This window comes from Thamnophis elegans, chromosome 9 (genome assembly GCF_009769535.1).
Source record: "Thamnophis elegans isolate rThaEle1 chromosome 9, rThaEle1.pri, whole genome shotgun sequence".
NCBI classification, from domain to species: domain Eukaryota; kingdom Metazoa; phylum Chordata; class Lepidosauria; order Squamata; family Colubridae; genus Thamnophis; species Thamnophis elegans.
In genome coordinates this window covers 2,166,786-2,185,718 of record NC_045549.1, presented here as the reverse complement: position 1 = coordinate 2,185,718, position 18,933 = coordinate 2,166,786, and the positions used below count along the sequence as shown (strand labels likewise).

The 18,933-nt window shown below is 50.2% G+C and overlaps 1 protein-coding gene across 1 annotated transcript in view; it reads right to left on the bottom strand.

The window, feature by feature from the left end:
• Nucleotides 1–16,017, bottom strand: part of LOC116513285 (transcription factor COE3-like) — a 77,392-nt gene extending 61,375 nt beyond the window's left edge. The window contains exons 1-2 of the mRNA XM_032224302.1: nucleotides 15,959–16,017; nucleotides 14,248–14,372 (exon numbers count right to left, since the gene is read on the bottom strand). Coding sequence (XP_032080193.1) covers nucleotides 14,248–14,345 — 98 coding nt within the window. The 5' untranslated portion in view covers nucleotides 14,346–14,372; nucleotides 15,959–16,017. The remainder of the gene's footprint in view (nucleotides 1–14,247; nucleotides 14,373–15,958) is intronic.
• Nucleotides 16,018–18,933: the final 2,916 nt, after the last annotated feature.

The following is an 18,933-nucleotide window of genomic DNA, read 5'->3' as shown; positions in this document are numbered from 1 at the left end:
TGTACATTATTCAGAGAAGGAGGGAGGGAGGAGAGGAAGGAAGGAAGGAAGGAAGGAAGGAAGGACAAGAAGAAATAGATAGGAGGGATGGAATGTATGAAAAAAAGAAAGGGAGGGATCGTTGGAAGGAAGGAAGGAAGGAAAGAAGGAAGGACAAGAAGAGATAGGTGGGAGGGATGGAACATATGTGAAAAGAGAGGGAGGGATTGATGGAAGGAAGGAAATAGATGGGAGGGACGGGCAAAGAGAAAATGAGGGAAGGAAGGGAGGAAATAATGAAGGAATGGAGGGTAGGAGAAGAAGAGAGGGATGGATTGATCAATGGATGGAAGGAAGGACGGAAATAGATGGAAGGGATGGGGGTAAGGAGAAAAAGAGGGAAGGAAGGAAAGACAAGAGGAGATAGATGGAAGGGATGGAGGGTAGGAGAAGAAGAGAGGGATGGATTGATCAATGGATGGAAGGAAGGAAGGAAATAGATGGGAGGGATGGGAGTAAGGAGAAAAAGAGGGAAGGAAAGACAAGAGGAGATAGATGGAAGGGATGGAGGGTAGGAGAAGAAGAGAGGGGTGGATTGATAGATGGAAGGAAGGAAGGGAAGAAGGAGATAGCTGGGAGGGATGGAGGGAAGGAGAAAAAGAGGGAAGGAAGGAAAGAAAGAAGGAAGGAGATAGATGGGATGTATGGAGGGAAGGAGAAAAAGAGGGAAGGAAGGAAAGAAAGAAGGAAGGAGATAGATGGGAAGTATGGAGGGAAGGAAAAAAAGAGGGAAGGAAGGAAAGAAAGAAGGAAGGAGATAGATGGGAGGGATGGCAGGAAGGAGAAAAAGAGACGAATAGAAGGAAGTTTTCTTTTTTGGTCCAAAGTAAGCGACAGAGGTAGCGGCAATAAGAAAATGTATTCAAATTAAGTCAATCAGTTAAAAGGGAGATGATTAATCAACCAAGAATTCTTTCACCGGCCCTCATTTTTATGCATTAAAATATTCTGCATCGGCGCATGAGCCTTGATACCAAATGAAAACTCCCTTTTCATCTCTTTTCTTTTTTTTTTGAAACTATCCAAACTTTCAGATACGCATTTCAGAATGATATATCATAATAACACAATAGTAGGAACAGAGTTGGAAGGGACCTCGGGAGGTCCTCTAGTCCAACCCCCCCCAACCCCTGTTCAAGCAGGAGACCCTGCACCAGTGTTTCTCAACCTTGACAACTTGAAGTCCTGTGGACTTCAACTCCCAGAATCCCCCAGCCAGCATAGCTGGCTGGGGGATTCTGGGAGTTGAAGTCCACAGGACTTCAAGTTGCCAAGGTTGAGAAACACTGCCCTACACAATTTCAAACAAACGGTTGTTGTTAAGATAATTTAAATGTAAACGACAGTTGTGCCATCTGTCAGGACAGACACTTGGAGCCGATTGATTGGTCAGAGCTGGCTCCTGCATGAGGCAACGAGCGCTGTGATTGGTGGCCGTGGGTAAAAGGGGGCGTTTCCTTCTTTCCCGCCTTTTTCTTCCATGTAATGGGTGATTTACCTCATGAGGATGTCCCTGTGTGGATTTTACCTCACGAAGCTCCTATCTTGACTGATATAAATATAGACGGTTGAATTTATTTATTTATATAAAACTACAAGTTCGGGTCAGTGTCCCTGACTTCATTGGGACAGCTGCTGCACGATTCCCTGACAGTTGCTCAGTTTCTTTTTGAAAAACTCCAAAGCAGCCACAACTTCTGGTGGCAAGCTGTTCCACTGGTTCTCACTGTTAGGAAATTTCTCCTTAGTTCCAGGTTGCTTCTCTCCTCGATTAGATTCCACCCATTGCTTTTTGGTGCTTTGGAAAATAAGTTGGACCCCCCCCCCTCTTCTTTGGGGCAGCCCCTCAAGTATTGGAAGACTGCTATCATGTCATCCTTAGTCCTCCTTTTCTGAACATTTACAGAATACAGAATGACAGAGTTGGAAGGGGCCTTGGAGGTCTTCTAGTCTAACCCTGAGGTCAAGCAGGACACGCTATACCATTCCAGATTGTCCATTTCCTTTTAAAATCCCCCCGTGATGGAGCACCCACAACCTCTGGTGGCAAGGAGTTCCACTGAGTTCTAACTGTGAGGGAATTCCTCCTTAGTTCTAGGTTGCTTCTCTCCTGGATTAGTTTCCATCCATTGCTTCTTGTCCTGCCTTCAGGGGCCTTGGAGAATAGCTTGACTCCCAAATCTTCTTTGGGGCAGCCCCCTAAAATATTGGAAGACCGCTATCATGTCACTCCTAGTCTTCTGAACTTACATAATAATATGCAGAATATAGAATAACAGAGCTGGAAGGGACCTTGGAGGTCTTCTAGTCCAGCCCCATGCTCAAGTAGGAGACCCTATGCCATTTCAATCAGAATAGAGCTGGAAGGGAGCTTGGAGGTCTTCTAGTCCAGCCCCCTCCTCAATCAGGAGACCCTATGCCATTTCAATCAGAATAGAGCTGGAAGGGAGCTTGGAGGTCTTCTAGTCCAGCCCCCTGCTCAATCAGGAGAGCCTATGCCATTCCAGGCAATGGTTGCCCAATCTCTTCTTGAAAACCTCCAGTGATGGAGCACCCACAACCTCTGGTGGCAAGGAGTTCCACTGGTTAATTGTCCTCGCTGTGAGGAAAATTCACCTTAGTTCTAGATTGCTTCTCTCATTAAGGAGAGTTTCCACCCATTGCTTCTTGTACTGCCTTCAGGAGAATAGCTTGACTCCCTCTTCTTTGTGGCAGCCCCTCAAATAATGGAAGACTGCTATCGTGTCTCCCCTAGTCTTTCTTCTCATTAAACGAGAATTAAACCCAATTCCTGCGACCGATCTTTGTTATGCTTTAGCCTCCAGCCCCCTAATCATCTTTCTTGTTCTTCTCCGCACTCTTGCGAAACATCTTTACATTATGGTGACCAAAACTGGATGCGATTACAGGTAGTCCTCGACTTACAGCAGTTCATTTAGTGACCAAAGTTGCAACGGCACGGGAAAAAAGGGACTTTGGACCGTTTCCCACACTTACAACCCTTGCAGCATCCCCTGCGGTCATGGGATCAAAATTCAGATGCTTGGCAAGCGACTCATATTTACGACGGTCGCAATGTCCCTGGGGGGGGTTGTCACTTGAAAAGGGAAGAGTAATTAGAGAAAATAGAGAGGGGGGGGCATCCTTTTTATTTTCTTTTAACAACGCAAAACAAAATTTCTTCCCAATCTGCAACCCACACACGAAAAGCGAGGCCAACTTTCCCTTTCTCGGTGCAATTCCCCAAAGAAATAACTTTTCCATCCACTGTTTTTCCCCAAGATCTGTTTAGCCAAGAAACAAGAATCCAGAGGGAGAAAGAGGGGGAAAATACGGCGGTAGTGACGGAGGTAATAAGTCCTCGACTTACGACCACAATTGAGTCCCGAAATTCTGCTGCTAAAGGAGACGCTTGTTCAGCAAATCCTCCCTCCCCCCTCCCGCAAATTTACCATCTTCCTTGCCACATTTCTTAAATGAATTGTTGCCGTCGTTAAGTTAGTAAAAACGTTGTTAAGTGAATCTGGCTTTCCTATCAACTTGCCTTGTCAGAAGCTCTCCAAAAGGGATCACATGATCCCAAGGAGGCCACAATTGCCGTAAATCGGAAACAGTTGGCAAGCATCTGGATTTTGACCACATTATCATGGGGATGTTGCAAAGGTCGCAAAGTGAAAAATTGTCATAAGTCACTGTTTTCGGTCACTAAACAGACTATTGACATTTGTGCACCGTCTGTTATTTGAATCTCTGAAAGGTTTGGACAATATTGGACAGAAAAGTTTCAGAATGCTAAGGAATTAAGTGGACCAGGCGCGTTGACACATTGGGTGCGATACAGAGATCTTCTGGGCCAAATGTGCAAGAAAACCACCAAGCTCAGAGAGCAGCAAGGATCCACAATCCTCCTCCCGCACCTCTCCTTTCTAGCATTGATGATGTTACCTAGTTGGGTCATGAAACGGCTGCCAGAAATCTTACCAAGCTCAGAGACCACCAAGTTCTACAGTTCTCCTCCTCCCTGCAAACCTATCTCCTTCTAGCACTGATGATGTTACCTAGTTGGGCCATGAAACATCTGCAAGAAAACATTCTCTGACTTAGAGAATACCCAGTTTTTAACCTCTCCCTGTTCACAGTTTGGAGGATCGGGGATGAATCGCCTCTCCTTCACCCAAAGCCCCCCACCAGGAGGTTAAAGCAGACCCCAAGTTGGAATTTCTGCCCCCTTCTGATCTGCACAAAAAGACCCCGAAGGGGGAGACTCTCTGCAGCAACACAAGCATTCATTGCACGTATCCATCCCGGAGTCCGTAGTTTGAGGACCCTGGATTCAGTGCAATATAAAAAATGCAAATAATTTTTCTGCGAGCCACCAAAACTTCCTTGTGGACCTCCAGTTGGTCCATGGACCACCAGTTGGTGGCCACTGCCTGTACCATTCTAGACCCATGGCTGTCCAATCTCTTCCTGAAAGCCTCCAGTGATGGAGCGCCCACAACTTCGGGTGGCAAGCTGTTCCACTGGTTAATTGTTCTGCCAGGAAATGACTCCCGAGTTGAATGTTGAATGTTGATTTTATTTATATGCCGTTATATGAGTTCCAGGTCGCTTCTCTCCTTGATGAGTTTCCACCCATTGCAAAACCCGTTTTGCAGGGACTGGCAGATTATTTTCAAGTCCTCTGTCTGTCTGTCTGTCTGTCTGTCTGTCTGTCTGTCTGTCTGTCTGTCTGTCAGCTTTCTGCTACTGCTGACTTTTTCAAAAGATGATATGTGACACGGCCCTAAAGCCAACAGCCCAACGACACTTCGGCTGTGAGCCTCTTGCGACAACGGAGATCGGGTTCCTCACTTGATGTCACCTGCTGATCCCTCGGGAGTTACAGGCAGACAGTCTTAATTCCAGTTTTTCATTCCTGTTCTCCCTCTCTCTCTCTCTCCCTCTCCCTCTCCCTCTCTCTCTCTCTCTCTGATTCGGCTTCTCTGCCGCACCCCGCTCAGATATCTTGCTTCGGTTTGTTCCAGAAAATTAAATGCAAACCACATTTCTACGAATGCCTCTGGAATCCCTGAGAAGTCTTCGTATTTACCCAGAGAGTCTTTGCGTATCTCTTTAAAAAGTTAAGCGGCTGGTGCAGAAAGCTGTCGCGTGGGTAGCACAGGCAGCCCTCGACTCACGACCGCAGCCGAGCCCAGAACTTTCCACTGGGACGGTTGTTCGGTGAGCTTTGCCCCGTTTTACAATCTCTTCGGCGCACCGTCGTTAAGTGAATCACAGCAGTTAAATCAGCAGGACGGTTTGTGGAATGAACCTTGCCTTCCCCGTTGCTTATCAGAAGGTCGCAAAAGGGGAAATCAGGGGACCCCCCCCCCGGGGTCACTGCCACCGTCATAAATACGAGTCACTTGCCAAGCCTCTGAATTTTGATCACGTGACCATGGGGGATGCTGCAACGGCCGTAAGGGTGGAAAACCAGCCATAAGTCCCTTCTCTCATCAAGTCCCGTCAAGGACTTACCTGTATCTCTAGTGCTATGTATATTTCTTTTGGGTGTTTTTATAGCTGTGTTTGTGTGTGTGTATGTGTGTGTAAATCTTTGGAGCCGTTCTAAAGGGTCACTCGAGGCCCCCAAATGTCTCCTCTCTGCTTCCAATCCAGCAGCCCTCTCTCTCTTCGGGATGACTTAGAACTGGCTTCCTACATCCAAGAGGGCCAGGCTAGATGACCTCAGGAGGCCCCTTCCTTGGCACAATCCCACCATTCTTCCCCAACTTGCCAGCCCTCCTCCTTTTCCAAGTGCTCGGGATACCGACTTGAGGTGGGGTGGGCAGGGGGAGGCCAACGGGCATCTGACACACACACACACACCGATCCTAGGCCCTCCAGCAGCGGGAAGGGGGGGCGGCTGTGCACAGATGGAGAAAGCGAAGGGTTAAAAGGGGAGAAACTTCCCCACTGCAGCTTCCCTCTTCCTGCACCTGCATTCAATTCTATCTCCATTTCCCCAAAGGCCCCAGGAATGGAGGAGGAGGAGGGGCGGCGGCCTACAGATTGGGAGTGTGTGTGTGTGGGGGGCTCTGTCAGCCCCCCCCCCCACGACGCCGGAGAGGCTTCCATTAATAATTCAAAGAAAATCAGAGCATTTCCTAGCAAAGCAGACCAGCGCCCGGCCTGTTACAGGAAAAGGCACCTGGGGCTCAACACTGGGCCCACCACTGAAAAAACCGGAGCCAGGAACGTCATAAAACAAAGAAAGAAGGATGGCAGGACAGCTACTCCGGCGGAAAGAAGGGCCGGGGGGGGGGGTGACATGATAGCAGCATTTGAGGAGCTGCCCCAAAAGAAGAAGGGGGGGGGGGGGAAGCGTCAACTTATTCTCCAAAGCACCAGAAAGCAAGAAACAACGGATGGAAACTAACCAAGGAGAGAAGCAACGTGGAATGAAGAGGAAACTTCCTGGTCAATTAACCAGCGGAACAGCTTGCCACCTGACGTTGTGGGTGCTCCATCACCGGAAGCTTTGAAGAAGTGCAGAATAGTAGAGGGCCTCCTGTTAGAGCAGGGGGCTGGACTAGAAGACCTCCAAGGTCCCCTTCAGCTCCATTTCTGATTGGTTGGCTGGTTGAATAAGTTGATAACAGGGTTGTTAAGGAGTCTTGGCTTCCCCGTTGATCTCCCAGGTGCCTTCCAGCCCTATGATTCCATGTTCTAAGTCAGTGGTTCCCAAACTTGGCAACTTTAAGACTTGTGGACTTCAACTCCCAGAATTCTCCAGCCAGCTGCTTTCAAGAGGTTCCCCTTGTTTGCCGCAGGCTACTGAGATTCAAGACTACAGGTAGTCCTCGACTTACAACGGTTCATTGAGTGACCATTCAACGGCACTGAAAAAAAGATACTTAAGGCCGTTTTTCACACTTACGACCGTTGCAGTGTCTCGGGATCAAAATTCGGACGCTGGGAAACTGGCTCATATTTATGACGGTCGCAGTTTCCCCGGTTTGTGTGTGTGTGTGTGTGTGTTTCACGTCATCCTCTTTTTGCGACCTTCTGCCAAGCAAAGCCAATGGGGAAGCCGGATTCACTTAACAACCATGTGACTAACTTAACAACTGCAGCGATTCGCTTCACAACGGTGGAAGAACGATCGTACGAAGGGGCAAAATAAGATCGTCCCACTTAGTGACAGAAACTTTGGGCCCAATTGTGGTTGTAAGCCTCCCTCCATATTTTCACGCCGTAAGCGAACCTCGTCGCTTAACAAATATCTCGGAAGCGGTAATGTTCCCGGACCTGCCTGGGAGAGGCTGAGCGATCGTGGCTGACAATTCAGCATCAAACTCAAAGGGATTCTGCACTCACATGAATTCACACATCTGGCCAGGGGATTTTTTTTTAAAAAAATGAATCCCACGCAATTCCCGGCCTTACGTTGCTGGATTTCAACCGCCCAAATCTTCCTGACAGAGGAGGGAAGGAAGAAGAGAAGGAGAGAAGAAAGGAGGGAAGGAAGGAGGGAATGTAGGAGAGAAGGAAGGGGGGAAGGAAGGAGGAAAGGAAGGGGGAAAGGAAGGAGAGAAGGAGAAAAGAAAGGAGGGAAGGAAGGAAGGAGGGAAGGAGAGAAGGAGGGAAGGGGAAGGAGGGAGGGAAGGAAGGGGAGTAGGAGAGAAGAAACGAGGGAAGGAAAGAGGGAGGGAGGGAAGAAGAAGTAGGACCGTTGTAAGATAAGATGGATCTATGGGATGGTAAGAAAGCAATCTTCAAGTATATTGTCAACAGTAGGGAAAAATTGTTATAAATACATATTATTAATAACAGTTAGGAGATCATATAATTGTGAATGTATATATGAAATTGAAAAAAAAAAAATCTTCCTGACAGGAGCAAAACCTCTTTATTCAAATGCATGCGCCACTGCGCCATCGAATGCCCGTGTGTCGGCGCCTGATTAAATTATTATTTATTTCCATTTATCAGCACGGCTTAGCACTGCCTTCGGTTGCACCTTACGGACAGAGCAAGGGGAATGGACGTGGAACAAACATTAACTCTGAAATGAAGCAGATCCCAGGATGGATTTGCTAAATTTCCCCTGGATTGGAATTCAGACATGAAACATTATAAGCACAAGGAAGTGGGCAGCCTCATGTCCAACCAGGCACGGGACAGATATCAAAGTGCTCGTTAGGAAAAAAAAAATTCCTGTATTGCAACTGTACGGAGGCTGTTTTGAGTCTCTTCTGGCTGTTCTCTTTGTTCTGCTGATCAGGTGGACAGAAAGGCCAATCGTACACAAAATAAAAACACTCAGCTTTGTCAAACTAAATGGAGGAGAGTTTAGCCTTTTTTAAAACCTGGCTTTGAAGAAGACTTTATCGGAAAAGACCCTGATGTTGGGAAAGACGGAAGGCGAAAGGAGAAGGGGACGGCAGAGGATGAGATGGTTAAGATAGTGGGAACCAGCATGGCCGCACAGAAAACCCTCTGATAAATGGAAAGACGAAAAGGCCATGCAGAAAAAGTGGGGGAAAGAAGGGCGCATAACTAAGGCAGAATAGCAGCAAAGAGCCCGAGGCTGCAAAGACGGAATTAGGAAAGCTAAGGCTCAAAATGAACTAAGGCTTGAGACAAAAGTTAAAAATAACAACAACAACAACAACAAAAACCCCGAAGCTTCTTTCAACATGTGAAAAACAAGAGAAAAAGTCAAGGAAATGATTGGTCCATTAATGCAGTGGTTCCCAAACTTGGCAACTTTAAGACTTGTGGACTTCAGCTCCCAGAATTCTCCAGCCAGCTCTGCTGGCTGGAGAATTCTGGGAGCTGAAGTCCACAAGTCTTAAAGTTGCCAAGTTTGGGAACCACTGCATTAATGGGATAAAATGACAAAACAACAAGCAACAGGGAGAAAGTGGAGCTGCTTCAGTGGAACAACTTGCCTCCAGGGATTGTGAATTTCTGAAACACTGGAGGTTCTCAAGAAGAGATGGGACAACCTTTTGTCTGAAATGGTGCAGGGTTCCTGCTTGAGCAGGGGGTTGGACTAGAAGACCTCCGAGGTCCCTTCCAGCTCTGCAATTCTATTATGTTATTCCGATAGTGTCGTGGAGATAACAAACATGAATTCGGGCAAACTCTGGGGGACAGTGGAGGACAAGGGAGCCTGGCCTGCTCTGGCCCACGGTGTCGCAAAGTGTCGGACACAACACAGTGACTGAACAATAACGACAACCAATCTGGCTTTCAAAGAAACTTCAGTGCAGGGCGATATCTCTCAATCTGCAAATTCAGCTGGGCTTTGCTGGGGAACATTATTAACTCTGCAACCGAAGCATTCATCGACTTGTTTCTCACCAGGAAAAAAACAGACCCCAAAATTGAAAGAGAGACGGATAGAAGGAAAGGAAATAAGTAGTTAGACAATACAAGTCCGAACTGGAAAGAAGGAAGAATGAAAGTTGGACGTATCCGGTTCACTTAGATAAATCTAGAAAAGATTAGGATGAGGATTTTTTTTTAAAAAAAAGTGGCTCACTCAGGATCCATGAAAGAGAAAGGCAAAAATATAATTTATGGGGGAAAGAAGTGATTTTCCTTCTCCTTGGCACAAGATATTGAAATATGAGATAGATAGATAGATAGATAGATAGATAGATAGATAGATAGATAGATAGATAGATAGATGATAGATACATTAGATAGATATAGATAGATAGATAGATAGATAGATAGATAGATGATAGATATAGATAGATAGATAGATAGATAGATAGATAGATAGATGATAGATACATTAGATAGATATAGATAGATAGATAGATAGATAGATAGATAGATAGATAGATAGATAGATAGATGATAGAGATAGATAGATAGATAGATAGATAGATAGATAGATAGATAGATAGAGACAGAGAGACAGATGTAGGTAGGCAGGCAGGCAGGCAGTTAGATAGACAGACAGACAGATTAATAGAGAGATAGAGAGATGGATGGATGGACAGACAGATGAGAGAGAGAGTGAGAGAGAGAGTGAGTGAGAGAGAGAGAGAGTGAGAGAGAGAGAGAGAGGCAGGCAGGCAGGCAGGCAGGCAGGCTGGCTGACATTTCTATCCAGACCAACATTTAAAAAAAATAAAAATAAAAATAAGACAGCGATGCTTCTTTCTGAATGAATTCAGCCCAGATGGTTCAAACAAGAATGAGGAATATTTCAAAAATGTGGATGCTTGTAATGGCCCACCGCTGCCTTTTTCCAGAGTGACTCCTTGGAAAGTCAGATTTCACTTAGCAATTGGAAAGCTTCACTCCGGAGCAAAAACCAGAAAGAGAGAAATACTGCCACTACCATCTAGACTGTGGAGAAACGCGACAGAAACCGCCTCGGTCTTTGCCGTCCCCTTCCCCTTTCGCCTCCCATCTTTCCCAACCTTGGTGGTCTTTATGCCCCCCCCCAAAAGGTCACCTTCAAAGCCAGATAAAAAGGGCTAAACTCTCTTCCATTTGTTGTGACGTAGATTTCCTGAGTTTTGAGGGGCCCGTTCCTCTATTCTCTTAGGAGATTTTCTTCGCTTCGGTCATTGGGCGCCAAAGCTGCCCACTTACGACCTGATCCAGCGATGGCTGAATGCAATTTTTTCCAGCGTTCCTTGACCGAATCGTTACCCACAAAGCCAGATCTACACACATAATGCCTTTGCATGACTCAGCCGGAGCAGCCCGGCCCTCTCCTGGCACAGAGACCTGGACCGCAATCTAGAAACTGTTTGCGCACCGAAAGGACAACCGGATTAAATCTCCAGCGATGGGCTAGGTAGCCTTGGGCGAAGGCACCTGGCCTCTTGGCTAGCGGTGACTGAGGATCCGACACCGTCACAACCGTACAGCTTCGGGGCATATTTTGCTCTGCACTTATCCTGGCGGTGGAGGGCAGCTCTGGAATGGACGGTGCGCAGAAAATATAGACAAGAAAGGGAATCTCTCTTTTGCAAGAACTCAAGAGAAGCAGCGCAAGATTGGAATACGTGGAGAGAGCTGGTGCATAGAATCGCCAAGAATCTGACACAACTGAATGGATATCTTCTTCTTCTTTTTCTCCTTCTTATTCTCTCATCATCATCTTTTGCAACATCCCTCTAAGTCCTGATCCTGGATGATCGTGATGGCCTCTGGTTTTTCTTGTTACCCTACTACCTTATGCGATTGCAGAGTAACAGAAGAACAGAGCTGGAAAGGACCTTGGAGGTCTTCTAGTCCAGCCCCTTCCTCAAGCAGGAGACCCTACGCCATGGCGGCCCAATTTCTTCTCAGAAACATCCAGTTGTGGAGCACTCTCAGCTTCTGAAATGAATCGAATTGTTCTAACTGAAATTTCTCCTTGTTTCCAGGCTGTTTCTCTCCTTGCTTAGTTTCCATCCATTGTTTCTTGTCTTACTTAGGAAAATAGTTTGAGCCTCTAGTCTTTGCAGGAGCCCCTCAAATATTGGGGAGACTGCTATCATGTCGCCCCTACGTTTCAGTAGACTAGAAGCACCCAATTCCTGCAACCGATCTTCCTATATTTTAGCCTCCTAATCCTCTTTGTTGCTCTTCTCTGCACTCTTTCTAGAACAGTGTTTCTCAACCTTGGCAACTTGAAGATGTCTGGACTTCAAGTCCCAGAATTCCCCAGCCAGCATTCGCTGGCTGGGGAATTCTGGGACTTGAAAGTCCAGACATCTTCAAGTTGCCAAGGTTGAGAAACACCGTTCTAGAGTCTCCACGTCCTTTTTTTTTAATATCGTGGCCACCAAAACTGGGCGCAACATTCCAAGTGTGGCCTTACCAAGCGCTACTGAATGTTGAAATAAAAGTTAAGCAGTAGGGCTGATGAAAGAGTTGAAATATTTGTGCGTGGTGGAAATGGTGGGGGGGGGAAAGAGAGCGCTGAAAGAATTGGATCAGTTACAGAACTGTTGGACCATGGGAAAGCGCTAGTGGATTTACAAATCGAGGATCCCTCCATGGGGCATCGTCTTCAGACAGTGTATCGGCCCAAGGAGGGGGCAAGGCCCAGTGTCCCATCCTCAAGCTGGCAGCAAGATGATGAAGCCGTGAACTTGGGAGACACGATAGCAGGGTTACAATATTTGAGGGGCTGCCCCAGAGAGGAAGGGGGGGGGGTCAACCTATTTGCCAACAGCACCTGAAGGCAGGACGAGAAGCCAAGGATGGAAACTAACCAAGGGGGGAAGCAACTTAGAACTGAGGAGAAATTTCCTGACAGTGAGAACAATTAATCCGTGGAACAGAAGTTGCCTCCAGAAGTTCTGAATGCCCCAACACTGGAAGTCTTTAAGAAGATGTTGGATAGCCATTGGTCTGAAGTGGTGTAGGGTTTCCTGCCTAAGCAAGAGGCTGGACTAGAAGACCTCCAAGCTCCCTTCCAACTCTGTTGTTCTGCTTACACTTGTACTATATAGCATTTGTCCACACACCGGATGACATGAAGACATGGTCCAGTATTTGATGGGCTGCCACAAAGAAGGGCGGGGGGGGGGGACACAACCTGTTCTCCAAAGCCCCTGAAGGCAGGACAAGAAGCAATGGGTGGAAACTAATCAAGGAGAGAAGCAACTTAGAACTAAGGAGAAACTTCCTGACTCTTAGAACAATCAATCAGAGGAACAACTCTGGATGTTCCAACACTGGAGGTTTTTAAGAAGAGATTGGATTTGTCTGCATAGGGTCTCCTGCTTGAGCAGCGGGTTGGACTAGAAGACCTCCAGGGTCCCTTCCAAATCTGATTATTCTGTTAACCAGCAGGTGCCAATTCTGTGGGAGTCTTTTGCGGGGGGAGGGAGAGGATGTGTTGGGAAGGGGGACCCTCCTCTTTCTCTGCGTCCTTCCCCCTCCCTCCTTCATTGGCTATGCAACCTAATTCCGATTTCCTTTGTTTAACCACGCTGAACTCCCGTGCCAGGCAAGATTGGATGTCAAAGGTCAGGGGACACTTGCGATGGATAGGAAATCAATTCGGATCCAGAGGAGCTGAGTCTCCTGCTCGTCAAGCCCGGGGAAAAATCATTCACACGACCCTTGTTTATTGACAAGCAGGAAGAGGCAGATAGGAAGCCAGAGCGAAAGGGAGGTGGATCTGGGATGCAGACACATCCAACAACAAACCCTGTGTGTATATATGCATATATGTGTATGTATGTATGTATGTATGTGTGTGTGTGTGTTTGTGTGTATAACTTTAGAAGGTAGCTGGAAAGTTGAAAAATAAACTATATATATATATAGTTCATCGAAACGTCACCAAGACACCTCCAATTTTAGGCGGGAGAAAACCCGAATAACCAGAGACCTACATATATATATATAAGGAGAAGAACTCTGTTGGCTTAATGGTTAACACATCAGCCTAAGATGCAATACAGCACAGGTTTGAATCCCAGTAAGGGTATGGCTAGCTGATGAGAGCTAAATAGCTTGAAATAGATCTATACTAGTCTCCCTTTATTTATTTATCAGCACAAATACACACACATACACATACACACACACACACACACACACACACACACACATATATATATGTATATATGTATGTTTTCTGAGATCTACATATATATATATATATATATATATATATATATATATATATATATATATATATATATTACATACGTACACACACACACAAACATATACATACATACAGATATATACATACATACACACACACACATATATACACATACTATACTGTTACTAAATCAGAACTCAGCCTGAACTTTCACTTGAGTTCTTTTACTTTCAAGGAACATTTTCCAAATCACGCCTGAAAGAAACACTCGCACCAGCCACCTCGGAGTCCTCTTCGCATCTCTGCTTGACCGCTTGAGCATTTCGAGGGGGGGGTAAACTGCTTAGCCCAAATGCCTGGGACACGCCCCCCCCACACCTGCGGACCCTCACAACTACCCCTCCCAAACCACCACCACCCATCCTTTGCGCCCACTTGTCCTTCCACTTCCAGACCAGGTTCTAACCCTGCAGCTGGTATTTTGGTGGGTCTCGACCCTCCTGCCCTGAGCCCTCAACCTCCCACAGAAGGAGGCGATCCGAAGCTCCCTAAGCCAGAGGGGAAACCGAGGCAGGGAGAGGGAGCGGGGGTCACCAGGGGTGGGGAGGTGGGCTGGGGGATTGTCTCTTGCCTCCTACCTTTGCAGAGCCGTGTGGGCATCCAGGACGCCAGTGGTTTGCATCCAGGACCTGAGTCCCCCTCCAAGTCCACCTCCGGTCAGAGGCTCTTCTTTCATGCTCAGCCCCCCTCTGGCCAGGCTCTCCTGGATGGAGAACATCAAAACGGCTTTTTACCTCTGCCTCCAGAGGGGTGTGTGTTTGTGCGTGTTGTGTGCGTGTGTGTGTGTGTCGGATGGGCGCGCGCCTGCCGTCCTCCAACCAAAACAATCCCGGCCCCCAAGCAGGGGGCTCGTGGGGGAGGAGGAGGAGGAGGGGGCGTTCGGAAGAAAGTTTGGGGGTCTCTTGGCTTTCCGTGGCCGGCAGCTCTCCGACGAGGACGGGAGGACCCCTGGGCGCACCAGTTGGCTGGGGTGGGAGTGGGGGGCAGAGGCTGAGACCCCGGGGCCAGCCTGGGGCAGGAGGGAAGGGGCTGCCCTGGAGCCACCACCTGCCCGGCGCTGCTCCCGCCGCCACGAGGTGCAGGGGGTGACAATCTGGGCTCGGGGATGCTTTGCTGGCAGGCTGGCGGGAGGGAGGTGAGTGCTGGGTGGGGACGCCTCGGCGGGGAGAGGATGGAGGAATCAGAGAGCAAGCAGCCCCCGGGGAGGGAGGGAGGGAGGGAGGGGTGGGGAAGGGCGGGGGGCAGGAGGAGGAGGAGGAGGAGGAGGCCGGCAAGCGGCAGGCGAGGCAGCGGAGAGGAAGCAGGCAGGGCTGCCCCAGGGGCCACGGGGACCACCGGGGACGGAGCGCGCCTGGGAGGCAGACCCGGAGTCGGCGCCAGAGGTGAGTGAGCATGGAAGCTGGGATGGTGGGGGGGCAGCAGGGGCTGGGGGAGGAGAGGGGGCCGGAAGGGAAAGGCGGGAATCTGGGGGACAGCAGGAGGTTAAGGGGGGCTGGGAAGGAAAGTGGGGGGGGAATTGAGGGATGGGGCAGTAGGAAGTGAAGGGGGGCTGGAAGGGAAAGTGGGGGGCTGGGGGAGAGAAAGTGGGGAGGGCTGGAGAGGGGGCTGGAAGGGAAAGTGGGGGGCTGGGGGAGAGAAAGTGGGGGGGCTGGAGAGGGAGCTGGAAGGGAAAGTGGGGGGCTGGGGGAGAGAAAGTGGGGGCTTGGGGGAGAGAAAGTGGGGGGCTGGGGGAGAGAAAGTGGGGGGGCTGGAGAGGGGGCTGGAAGGGAAAGTGGGGGGCTGGGGGAGAGAAAGTGGGGGGGGCTGGAGAGGGGGCTGGAAGGGAAAGTGGGGGTCTGTGGGAAAGTGGGGGGCTGGGGGAGAGAAAGTGGGGAGGGCTGGAGAGGGGGCTGGAAGGGAAAGTGGGGGGCTGGGGGAGAGAAAGTGGGGGGGCTGGAGAGGGGGCTGGAAGGGAAAGTGGGGGTCTGTGGGAAAGTGGGGGGCTGGGGGAGAGAAAGTGGGGAGGGCTGGAGAGGGGGCTGGAAGGGAAAGTGGGGGGCTGGGGGAGAGAAAGTGGGGAGGGCTGGAGAGGGGGCTGGAAGGGAAAGTGGGGGGCTGGGGGAGAGAAAGTGGGGAGGGCTGGAGAGGGGGCTGGAAGGGAAAGTGGGGGGCTGGGGGAGAGGGGGAAATCGGGGGGGAGGCAGAGAGGATCGGAGGGAGCAAAAGTTGGGGCGGGGGTCTGGCAGAGCAGGCGGGAGGGGGAGGCGGCTGGGCTCTCCCTCCCCTCCCCTCGCCGGCTGCGGACTTTACCGGAGCGGCGGGCAGGTCGGAGCGCGGTGCGGGGCTCCTTCCTCCTCCTCCTCCTCCTCCGCCGCTCCCCCCATTGGCCGGCAGGAGCAGCAGCAGCAGCCGCCGCCGCGGGTCCCCGGGGAGCAGCCCGCCGGCCGGAGCGCCCGCCGCCCGCAGCCGCCGCCGCCGCCTCCTCCGCCGCCTCCGCCGCTGCTGCTGCTGCCTCCGACGGCCGGCCTGGCCGCCCTGGTGCTGCTGCCCGCCGTCCTCCTCCTCCTCCTCCTCCTCCTCCCCTTCCCCGTCGTCGTCCTCGTCTTCGTCCGGCAGCAGCAGCATCAGCACCGCCAGCCAGTGCGGCGCGGGCCCGGGCGCAGCGTCCAGCCGCAGGGGGAGCGGGCCGCCGCCGCCTCCTCCGGCCGGGCCGAGCCGGGCCATGCCGCCTCCCTCCGCCTCCCCAGGGAGGAGGGGGCTGCAGCCACCGGGCCGAGCAGGCTGACATCATCCGGGGAGGGGCGGACTCCAGGGGACGGACGGAGGCGGCGGCGGCGGCGGCGGGGATGACCGCGGGAGGGGCGCGCTGGGCTCGGCCGCCTGGCGGAGACCCCCCCTCGCCCTCCCCGGCCATCCCTGCCTCGTCCCCCCCCTCTCGCAGCCCCTCCCCGAGTCTCCAGCCTCGGAAAGTGCCCCTCAAAGTTTGGCAGGCTCCCCCCTCCATCTCCCCCTCCCCAGGGATCTCCGTTCCCCCAGACCCCCCTCAAGGGGCCCCATCCGCAGCCCCCCTCTTTCCCCAAAGCTCCCCCCCTTTCCTCAATCGCTTCCTTTCCAGCTCTGCCACCCCTCCTTTGGCATTCAGACGACCCCCTCCCATCCCAGGCCAAGCTAGGATAACCGAGTTGGAAGGGGCCTTGGAGGTCATCTAGTCCAACCCTCTGCCCTGGCAGGAGACCCTACACAGCATTTCTGACAGAGGGAAGACCCGTCTCTTCTTGAAAGCCTCCAGGGGCGAAACTCCCACAATTTCAGAGTGACGGAATAATAACAGAATAAAAACAGACTTGGAAGGGACCTTGGAGGTCATCTAGTCCAGTGGTCTCCAACCTTGGCAACTTTAAGACTTGTGGACTTCAACTCTGGGAGTTGAAGTCCACAGGTCTTAAAGCTGCCAAGGTTGGAGACCACTGATCTAGTCCAACCTCTCCTCCCGCCCCCCCCCCCCCCCCAGTCCAAGCAGGTAGACACAATTTCCGTGCAGATAAAAATGCAGGTTTTATGTAGCCGATGCTCCGGTCCTGAGTACGGCGTGGGGGGAACAGGGCTCCCCGACTCCCCCCCCCCCTCCACACACACACATTCAGTGGTGGGGTTGCTGGCTTGTATCAAGCAGGTTTGGGGAATTGTCTGAAGGCGGCCGATGGACCCAGGTAGCCAACTTTTGCAAACAGCCTCAGCAGCTCCTGCTGAATTTCCTTTGCCCACCTTTGTGCATCCTGAAAAGTGGTTTTTTTTGGGGGTGTGTGTGTGTGTTGGTGCAACTTTCCTAAGTGGGGGCGGGGGGGGGGTTGTTGAACCTCCTCACCTTTGCAGGATTTAATTCCCTGGGATTTTTATTTGCAAGCGTTGCAGGTAGTTCTCGACTTATAACAGCTTCTTTTAACGACCGTTCGAAGTTACTGAGAAAAGTGACTTACGATCCTTTTTCACAACCCTTACAGCATCCCCCGGGGGTCACGTGGTCCAAATTCAGATGCTTGGCAACTGACTCACATTTGTGACGGTTGCAGAGCCTGGGGGGGGTCAGATGATCCCTTTTTGCGACCATCCGATAAGCAAAGTCCATGCAGAAGCCCAGATTCACTTAACAACTGTTTTACTAACCTAACAACAGTTAAAAAGTGTGGCAGAAAAGGTCGTAAAATGAGGCAAAACTCACTTAACAAATGTCTCGTTTTAGCAACAAAAATTTTGGGCTCGCGGTTGAGATAATACAGGTAGTCCTCCAACTTACGACCACAACGGAGCCCCGAAGTTTCTGTTGCTTTAGCAAGACAGATCTTAAGAGAGAGTTTTGCCCCATTCTACGACCTTTCTTGCCACTGTTGTTAAGTGAATCCTTTCAGCTGTTTAAGTTAGGAACATGGTCGTTAAGTGAATCTGGCTTTCCCGTTGGCTTTGCTTGTCAGAAGGTCGCAAAAGGGGCATTGCGTGACATCCCCCCCCCACAGGGACACTGCAACCGTCATAAATATGAGTCAGTTGCCAAGCGTCTTAAATCAGGTGACTTCACAGGGATGCCGCAATGGTCCTAGGTGTAAAAAAACGTCCGTGCAAATTGTAACGCTCACTAAAAGTAAAACTTGTAAAATGAGGAGTCATTTTATGGTTGGTGGGGAGGCAGTGTTGTGTTAGAAATCGGGATTCTCTAATTACAACAATGTTCTGTTGTTTGTAAACCCACTAAAATCCTCTGGGAGTGGCGGAAGAGTTATAATTGCCCCCCCCCGCCCCTCCCATCATCCCTCCCTCCCTCCCTCCCCCATTAATTGCTCTTGGCTCCCATTGCTGGAGGGCTCAACCCAGGGGATTCCAAGCGTGGCAGCTTTTAAGACTTATAGACTTCAACTCCCAGAATCCCCCAGGGAGAGTGCTTTAATAGCAATAGCAATAGCAGTTAGACTTATATACCGCTTCATAGGGCTTTCAGCCCTCTCTAAGCGGTTTACAGAGTCAGCATATCACCCCCAGCAACAATCCGGGTCCTCGTTTCACCCACCTCGGAAGGATGGAAGGCTGAGTCAACCCTGAGCCGGTGAGATTTGAACCGCTGAACTGCAGCTAACAGTCAGCTAAATTGGCCTGCAGTACTGCACCCTATCCACTGCGCCACCTCGGCTCTTATCTATCTATTTATATTTATCATCTATCATCTATCATCTATCTATCTATCATTCATCCATGCATTATATCTGTTTATCATCTATCTGTCTATCTATCTATCT